General features: G+C 34.5%; 1 protein-coding gene across 1 annotated transcript; it reads right to left on the reverse strand.

Moving 5' to 3' along the window:
• Positions 1–1699: 1699 nt before the first annotated feature.
• On the reverse strand, positions 1700–5602 carry LOC148788404 (STOREKEEPER protein-like). The gene is made up of 2 exons (XM_088879468.1): positions 4442–5602; positions 1700–1991 (listed from the first exon to the last, which is right to left on the reverse strand). The coding sequence occupies exon 1, from the start codon at positions 5436–5438 to the stop codon at positions 4482–4484; it is 957 nt and encodes a 318-aa protein (XP_088735594.1). The 5' UTR covers positions 5439–5602; the 3' UTR covers positions 1700–1991; positions 4442–4481.
• Between the last annotated feature and the right edge of the window lie 4133 nt (positions 5603–9735).

The raw sequence follows: 9735 nt of genomic DNA on the forward strand, positions 1-9735 counted from the left end.
TGAAAAAAATTAGAACCGGTAAACCATGTTAATAAATGGTTGTAGAGAACGAGAAGGTGTTGCGGAAACTTACCCAGAAGATTGTTGTTGAGTCGTGCCGTTCATTCAAACCTGCAAATGCTCTAGTTTCGCCTCTTTGTGTCGAACAACAAAAAACAGAATTGGGGACACTAGGGGAAAGACGAACTAGGGCGGATGTTAGGCAAAGTGGAATTTCAAATTCAAGGGTACAAGAAAGTAATTTCCCAGTTAAATGATCGCACTTAATCTAGGATTGTAAACATATTTTGGCGGATAAAATATGGATTCTGTATGCCCTAGTAAACTTATATGTAGCCTGTCCCATTTGGGACAATCCATTTGGTTGTCCCAACTCAATCCTAGGTAGCGATATCCTATCCCATCCAGTAAACACAGTCTTCGTGTATAGGGAGACCAATAGAGTTGATCTCACGTTAGATAGAAGTGCGAATAGAGGTTCGGCGGGCTTCGAGCCTCCTCAATGTATTTTTGTTGTCTTATTCTTTGTTGAGTAACAGAAGTGCAACTTTCTCACCCAAAAAAAGAAAGAAAAATTGAAAAAAGAGGAAAAAAACACCTTACTTGCTGCAATGAAAAATAGGTCCTTAAATAAGACAAATTCAAGAAGAAAAACCATCAATCTAGAAGAAAATTACAAAATTAGACAAAGCAGGCTACAACTCGTTACTAGAACTGCGGTTTGAAGAAGGGTTTGCATCTATACTATTATAAACGGAAGAGGATTTAAAAATTTAAAGTGGTAATTTTGATTCCACTACAACAAATTATTATAATATCAAAAATGTCCTTCAACTTTTCAAAAATGTCCTTCAACTACTTAATCAAGTTCTTTTAGGGTGAATTTGGACTTGAAAGAAGGACTCGGAGAAAGGATTTCAAACGATTCCATTTGAAATGAATTTGAAATTCATCCATATTCGTCAAAGCATAACTCAAAATTAAAATGGAACGATTTGAACCATTACATTTAAAATTCCCCAAACATATTTAATGGACTTGTTAGAATATTAATTCCATACAATTACACGTACTAAAAAATTAATTTCACTCCCATTTTGTTTAAGTTTATTGTTAATTAAAATTAAAATAACATATTAGCATTTGTTTTGCATGTATATATAATCATCGTTATCAATATAACATATATTGTACAAAGTATTAATTTTCAATTTAATTTGAGTAATTGATAATTAATGCATTAAAAAAATTTATCAGATAATTTTTGTACGTGAGATTGTAAGGCAACGACAAATTTTAATATAAAGGAACAAATTATGAGCTTCAATAAATTAACAACATTACTAAAATTATGCGCTCAGGTGTTGCATGACACCATATCTAATCATTATAAAAGTCTTTGTTAAATAAAAAGCTCTCTCTAAAAAAAATTAATTACATTTACGCATGAAATTAGGTCTAATTATATAAATCATTTATAAAATTACAACATTCTTTAGTATTTAAATTTTGATTTACATTGACACTCCAGAAAGGAAAATATCCTTACACAAGACATTGACATCCCGTTAATGTACTTATAATTGTACAAATGACAGAATATGACATATATCTACATAAGAAATCCTTTCTAAAACAACACCTTAGGTTTATAACATGAAGCAGGTGAGTTTATGGTATGTTCTCCAGTCGCCCAATATGAAACAAAAATCAGTTGTATAAATATCATTCACTCTCTGCAGGAATTAAGTTCTCAAAAGATATATTTGTTTGTGAGATATGACAAGTTTGATTACATCATCTCAAGTATACCTCACCTTCTTGCTTCTGCTTCTGCCAACTCCGTTCATAACTTCTGCTTCATCTTCTCTCTATTACAAAATTACTATCCAGAAAGAAACTTTACACCATACACAAAAGTCAAGGCAATTCTGAATCCTTGGATGCCTGAAAGATGATGCAATCTCTTGAAAAGTCCTCATCCACATAAACTGCAGTTGGGCAACAAACAAATGATAATATTTATGACTTGAAGAACCGTTGCAAGGCAAATTGTAGAAAACCACATTTTCAGCAAGATAAAAACTGCTCCATGGTTATGAAACAATGAAATGATTATTCTTTAGTCTTTAGTGATTGAAGAAGATGGTATGTATAGGCTGCATATTACACTCTAAAATTGTAAGAATAACAAAGTAGAAAAGTTTTAAACTGTGATTGGCATTTTAACAGATCCAAGAGAAAAAAGCTTGCTCATAATGCAATCCATGTAATAGCAGGGATCCAAACAAGTTCCAGGAAGGATGGGAAGAGCTGTACAAACATAACCATAACCACAAGAAGCAAATATCATTTATTGGGAGCTGTATCAAAATGACGACAACATGCAAGAACGGTAACTGAAAGGAGAAACTCATGCATTGAGTTTTCTAGGACGAAGTATCAGATTCTGAGAGAAAATTAGCTATACAAGTGAAAGCTAATCAAAACACATTACAAAAGCCAGCAACCACGTTAAAGTGCTGGACAACTGTAAAAATCGAAACACCAGTTGGGTATGGTTTAGGCAAATACCAATAAATTGTTTTACAATGAGGAAACATCAGATAATGTTGAAGCCTTTGCATTTCAAAATTTTGGATAAGAAAGATGCAAAAGCTTGCTGCTTGCATAGATTGGCTATGCAGGACATGTTATTGGGACAACATCATGTGCAAGTCCAGCATTAAAGATCTATCTACAGTTCATTAATTGAAACAACAAACTGATGTAAAATGTTGCCATCTGAAAGCTAGGAAATACTAAGACTACAAAGGAAATCTTCAGCTATGGTTAAAGTAAGTCATATCTTAATTCTCAACTCATCAGCTTGTCTCTTCACTTTCTCAATCACATACATTAATTAAGTATTCCTTTTTCAATAAAAAATAGTAATATATGCTAGTACTGTACTCAGAGCTGTTATAAGAAATCTCCATTGGGTCACAAGATGAAGAGTGAATTGTCTGGATAACATAGGTCATTAATTAAAAGATTTAATTGAGCTTTGGGCACCACCAAATTTTCATTTATCCAAGCTCAATCCTGCATGCTTGTAAAGTAGTCATGCCCAAGTTCAGTTCTGGACTGGCTAATTAAGAACATGCAAAAGGAATCAAAACATGACTTAATAAGAGACAACAGTAATAAATCAAATAGAAAGATCCAAATATAGGGGGCGACTTAATGATGTCAAATCTGTTATTAAATAACGTAATGAGAGCAAAACATGTCTCAAAATTTCTATTTGTCTACGTATCAGAAAACATAAAAAACTTGCCTTGTGTTCTTTTGTTCATCTAATACCACCTTTTTTCCCCAGGCACATAGGCTTCTTTGAAGGAAATATTCTTTCTGATTTGTACTCTCTCTTTCCTGTTCTGTCATTATTTTTCACTTTTCATTAGAACAGTTAGTTGGCTAATGCATTTGATTTTCTAATAACATGGTTGTGGGATGTAAATATTTCATTTCTTACCTTTTTTTTCCCCTGCTCTTCTCTTTATTTTTCATTATTCACTTATAATATTTATCTTCATTTTCTCTTTGGACCAGCAGCAGCAAGAAGGGATAGCAAGGATTTTTGCGCCATGCAATTACCACAAGATTAATCATTGAAGACTACCGACTTCCAATACCATATTCATGATTAGAATGGGAATAATGCATTTTATAAAAACATTATTAATGCAAGGTAGATGAATGTATACACCATAATAGACTTCTCCTGAGTTCTGCTCGTTATCAGCTTGTTTCAACTAGCTCTAGATAGATCTTATCTATTAATGCTTTTAGCCATGGGGAAAATGAGAAGCGGCCATACGTGTGTGGCTTATGCTGCAACAAACCAAAATTTTTTGAAACTGTTTAATATTTATGAAATATTAGACTGGAATCTTATCTGAACTAATACGTCAAAGGTAGTTTCATAAGGCTCGGGTAATAATCTAGTATGACCGAAGCATTAGCCCTGTCCCGAGGGAACTCGCTAAGAGTACATTATGACATTATTTCCTAGTATTTGTGCATTCAAACTGCAGCTGCTGCTTGCCTCAAGCAGTTATATCCTAATTCCATGCATGATGAGGCAAATATTTTATTTGCTTCCTAACTTGTGACTTGATTCTCTTTCATTAGCTATGACCAGAAAACACAACTTTGAAAACAGGCAAGTACACCTAATATTTCAGAAACGTTTAAGTTTCGAAGGCAAGACCTCTGTCGAGACATAAAAAGGATCATAAGATCTAAATGTAACAGAAAATGGAAACGTACAGTATGAAACAGAAATCTGATTTTCCAAAAACCACATCAACTCAATAAAACAGCATATATAACTGAAATCAACATTTAGAAACACCTACAAAATAACACTTCCATGGACAACAACCTTATGTTATACCTGTTCAAAAGCCAAAAATCTCTTAAATCCTTCATTTGCTTCAGAGTAGATTGTGTAAGTCCCTCCTAATCAAGTCAATCCTTTTACGCTCCAGTCTAAGCTCTGCAGCTTTCACATCCCTCCACTTCTCTTCCAGCTCTTGTGCCTTCTCTCTGCCAATCAATAGAAATTTCTCCTTGATGATGTTGGAATATCCATTTTCATCCAAAGACGATGACAAGAGTGGGTACGCAGAAGCAAACTCCTCTTTGCCAATCTTCCCCACTTGTTTTTGGTTCTTCACTATCTCTTTTTCTGCATCATGCTCTTTCCCAGCCCTTTTTCTCTTCTTTTGGGATCTGCTTCTGTCTCCCCTTTGTGGTGTCTCCTTTTCTTTTTGAGCATGTTTATCCCCAGCTTCGTTTTCATCTTCTCCCCACAGTGTCTTCGACACCTCAAACACAGCGGACTCATGGGCATCCGAGAAATCAAGCCAGCCCCCATTGGCGCGAGCTCTTTTAAAATTGTTTTCAAACTTCCCCTTGAGCCTACGAATCTTCTCAGACACCTGAGTTCTCGTAAACTGATGCGGAAGACTGTCCTTGATGAAGTTGTAAAACTCGGTCCACTTGTTGTTCCTCCCGTCAGCCCAGAAAATGGCGAGGCCTTTAAGCAGAGAAATTTCATCCTCTTCGGAGAATATTTTAGAGAAAGGGGTGTTCTTCTCGCTGGGTTTTGCGGCAGGCGCGATAATGAAATTGGACGCAGATGAGGAAGAGCATTCCGACTCGTCTTTTCGAGGTACGGGTACTTCTTCTTCACGCGGCAGATTCAACTTGGGCTTCTTCGGGGGCAACGCTGCTGTGCATTCCGACTCGTCTTTTCGAGGTACGGGTTTGTTGCTTATCGATGCACAGCAGCGGTGCCCCGAAGAAGCCCAAGTTTGAATCTGAGTCAGAATCGGTCTCTTCGTCTGCATTGTTAAGAGTTTGTTTCTTATCTTCTTCGTCTTCTCCATCTGCACTGAAACTCAGACGCTGGGGCCTCATTTTCAGGCGAGAAGTGGGAGGAGTGGATTAGTGGAGAGAGCTTTGTACTTCGATTCGTGTGATTGAGCGACAGAAAAAGGGGGGATGAAGTTGGGCAGGGGGAGGGCAAGAGACTGCTCAGTTCTGTCGAATAACTTTTTCCCTCCCAAAGAAGTAATAAAAGTCAGCGGTGTTCAAGATCGTTAACCGGTTCGGGTTTTTTCAGCTTTTTTAATATTTTTTAAATATATATTATAAATAATCTTAGTATTTTTTTTAAATTTTATTCAAAAATACATGTACCTAAATACTAAAATTGGAAAAATAAAATATATACTGAAAAAAATATTTACAAATACAATTAAAAATTTAAAATGAAAAGAAAAGAAATAATAATAAATAATATATAATAGTATATTTTAATATAACATAATTAATAGAATAAAATATATATAAATTGATTTTCGATTCAGTTCGGTTCACTCACTCAAAGGTGACGGAAAAAATTGAACCGAAAATCAATTTAAAAAAATAATCGAAAATCAAATCGAATTTTTCGGTTCGATTTTCGATTCGAACTGAATTCTCAATTTGGTTCTGTTTAGTCGATTTAACCGAACTGTGAACACCCATACTAAAAGTTGTTATATTGTATTTTCTTCTAAATATATGAGTTATTGTTAAAATTTGTAGAAACAAATAAATTGTATCAAATTATAGAATAAAATCAATTAAAAATTATAAAAATTGCAAAAAATAAATAAATAAATAAATTGTGAAGAAGACAAATTAGCTCCTTAATATTGATGACGCTTTTTTCGAGCTGACCCATATCAACTTTCTTTTTTCCTTTTCTTTTCTTCTTTTAGGTATTTATTTGTTTATTAATACAAAGTACAAATTGCATGTGATTCATATTATCTCAATAGAATTGTTACACAGTAGTAATGAAATAAATGTATAAATAAAAGTCTTTTTAACTAAAATTTAATATGTAATTCATAAATAAAAAAAATATGGCAATATCTAATTTTTTTTTTGGTTAAGTATAAGTGACCATTAAATCGTATAAGTAACTTTGGGCGGAGGCAATCGTATACAGACATACAAATGTAAAAACTTTATATATTTGTCTATCTATAATCTCGATACTATCTATTATATATTATATATTATATCGGGAGAAGATTTTTTACCAAAATGTATAGTTTTGACACAAAATTTTTAATAGTTTGAAAAATTTTATTATTGTAAAAATGACGAAAGCGAAAGAACAAGAAACTACAAATTTTATTGCTACAGCAAGAACTGAAATTTGAGGTTGAAAGCTGTAACTGATACAGTTTAATTCTGGTAAAACTTGACTTTTTTGAAGAAGAAGACTATGGCCAATATATCTACAAGTTTGAATATCTAACTGCTATAAACTAACTAAAAACGTGTAAAACTAATAAAAACGTAATGAAGTAAGTAAAGCGTAAAAGCGCTTATTACTAGCGGTTTACAAGTTCAAATGAAAGAAGTCGTACTCTTACTAATAGAAACACTAGAATTTAAAAGGCTGGTAAAAGTGTTTCTTCAATAAAACGATTTCTTCTTCTTCTTCATCTTAGACTGGGAGGAATGATTGCAGCTGCTGTAGCATCTGCTGTAAATAGCTGAAAAAGCTCCATGGGAATACCTTTCTTTACATCTCCTCCTCAAGTTGGGCTTGTCAAAATGTTGATGAGACCCAACTTGGACAACAAATAGAAGAAACGAGGACCAGGTAACGCCTTAGTGAACATGTCTACAGTTTGCTCAGAAGAGGAAATGTGCTTTGGTGCAAAGAAACCGTCCTTGTACTTATCTCGAACCAAATGGCAATAAATTTCAAGATGTTTTGTTCTTTCGTGAAAGACGGGGTTGGTAGTTATATATAATGCAGCTTGATTGTAGCAATAAAAATCAATGGGAGTTGGTACCTGAATTTGAAGATCCTTCAGTAAATTGTGTATCCAAATGAGATGCAAGTAGTGGTGCCCATACTTCTGTATTCAGCGTCAGGTGAAGACCGGGATACTGTAGTTTGTTTCTTTATTTTCCAAGAAATCAAGCTGGTGCCCAAGAAGATACAATATCCTGTTAAGGATCGTCTGGTATCCTTGCAACTTGCCCAATCAGCTTCACTGTAAGCAGTGATGTTAAAGTTGTTGTTGGCAGCAAAATGAAGACCTCGATCAATGGTTCCCTTGAGATATTGTACCAGGTGTAAGGCAGCATCCCAATGTGTCTTACAGGGAGATTGCATGAATTGGCTCAACTGCTGTGTAGCATGGCACAAGTCTGGTCTAGTAAATCCAAGGTAAAGGAGCTTTCCAAGAAGTCGTCTGTAAAATTTAGGGTTGGCCATTTGTTCTTGTGCTTGGGATGTAAATTTCATGCCTGTAGGAAGTGGGGTAGTTGCAGCCTTGGCATGTGTTAAGCCTGCATCTGCAACTATTTCTCGAACATACTTGCATTGACTGATGGTTATACTTGTAGAATTTCTGGCAATTTATAGGCCCAGAAAAAACCTTGTTGTACCAAGGTCTTTAATGGTAAATAATTGATGCAAATAAGCTTTGATTTCTACAATGTGAGTCTCATTAGGACCTGCAATAATCACATTATTGACATATACAAGCAAACAAAAGAAACCACTAGAAGTGGATTTAGTGAATAGACAGTGATCAAACATAGATTGAATGAACCCAAAAAGTTCTAATTTGGTTGTAAACTCATGGTTCCACTGTCGAGAAGCTTATTTAAGGCCATAAAGAGATCTTTTAAGCTTATAAAAATGGCCTTATGGGACATTGTATCCTAAAGGAGGTTCCATGTAAATTTTCTTCATCTATGGATCCATGTAGAAATGCATTGTTTATGTCCAATTGATGCAAAAATCAGTTTTGTTTAGCAGCTACAACAAGTAAGACTCTCACAGATACAACTTTTGCTACTGGGAGAAACTATCCACTTAATCTATGCCTTCAATTTGGTTATAGCCTTTTGCAACAAGTCTGGCTTTGTGTCTATCTAAAGAACCATAAGATTTCAGTTTGTGTTTAAAAATCCACTTACAGCCTATAGGTGTCTTGCCTTGGGGAAGTGGTGAAATCTCCCAAATTTGGTTGTCTTCTAAGGCTTTAATTTCTGCTGCCATGGCATCTTGCTATTCTTTACTTTTGATTGCTTGTTTGTAAGTTGTAGGTTCAGGGGGAAGTGAAGCTGCAGTAAGCATGCATGTATGTATACTGGATGAATATGTAATTGAGGGACGAGCAGTATGGCAAGAACTAGTGGAACACATATAATCATTAAACCTTGCTGGTTTAGTAGTAAGTCTAGATGATCTCCTGAGGTTAGTGCTTTCTATGAACTGGTTTAAAGGAGGGGTATTTTGGTATAAATCATCTGTATCAATGCTATTGTTGTGTATATTGGTTACAGAAATGTTGTTGTCAGTGTCTTCAAGGTCAGTTTCAGTATAAACTGTAGGAATGGAGCATGTGATAGGGTCAGATTGCAGTCCTATGTAAGGAAAAATGTGTTCCTGAAAACTAACATCTCTAGAAATTATGATGGTTCTTTTAGTCAAATCATATAATTTGTAGCCTTTTTGGTTAAGGGCATATCCCAAGAAAACACGTTTAGTAGCTCTTAGCTCAAATTTGGATTTGTTAGGGTGATTGTTTGTACCAAAACACAAGCATCCAAAGGTTTTAAAATGGGAATAATCTACAGGTTTGTTATGTAATACTTCATAAGGGGTTTTCCAATTAAGAATGGGTGTAGGTGTTCTGTTTATAATATATGTAGAGGTTAAAATAGCATCTGTCCAAAACACTTTGGCAAATTAGATTGAAACATGACGGCTGTTGCTACTTGCAAAAAATGTCTATGTTTCCTTTCAACTACACCATTTTGTTGAGGTGTGTAAGTTCATGTAGTTTGATGTATAATGTCTTCATTTTTAAAGAAGTTTTGACATTGTTCTCCTAAAAATTCTGAACCATTATCACTTCTTATTACTTTGATTCTTTTATTGAATTGTGTTAATACTATTTTATGAAATGTAGTTAACATATTGGCAGTTTGGGATTTTTGTTGCATTAAGAAAGTCCATGTGCATCTGCTACAGTCATCAACTATAGTAAGCATGTATGTGCATCTAGAAATTGAGTATTCATCTGTATGGACCCCAAAGATCCACATGTAACAAATTAAAACAATGTTTAGAAAAAGTAGTGCTTATAGGAAAGGACA

Source organism: Sesamum indicum, linkage group LG4, assembly GCF_026168435.1.
Source record: "Sesamum indicum cultivar Baizhima isolate 11 linkage group LG4, ASM2616843v1, whole genome shotgun sequence".
In the NCBI taxonomy this organism is placed as follows: Eukaryota; Viridiplantae; Streptophyta; class Magnoliopsida; order Lamiales; family Pedaliaceae; genus Sesamum; species Sesamum indicum.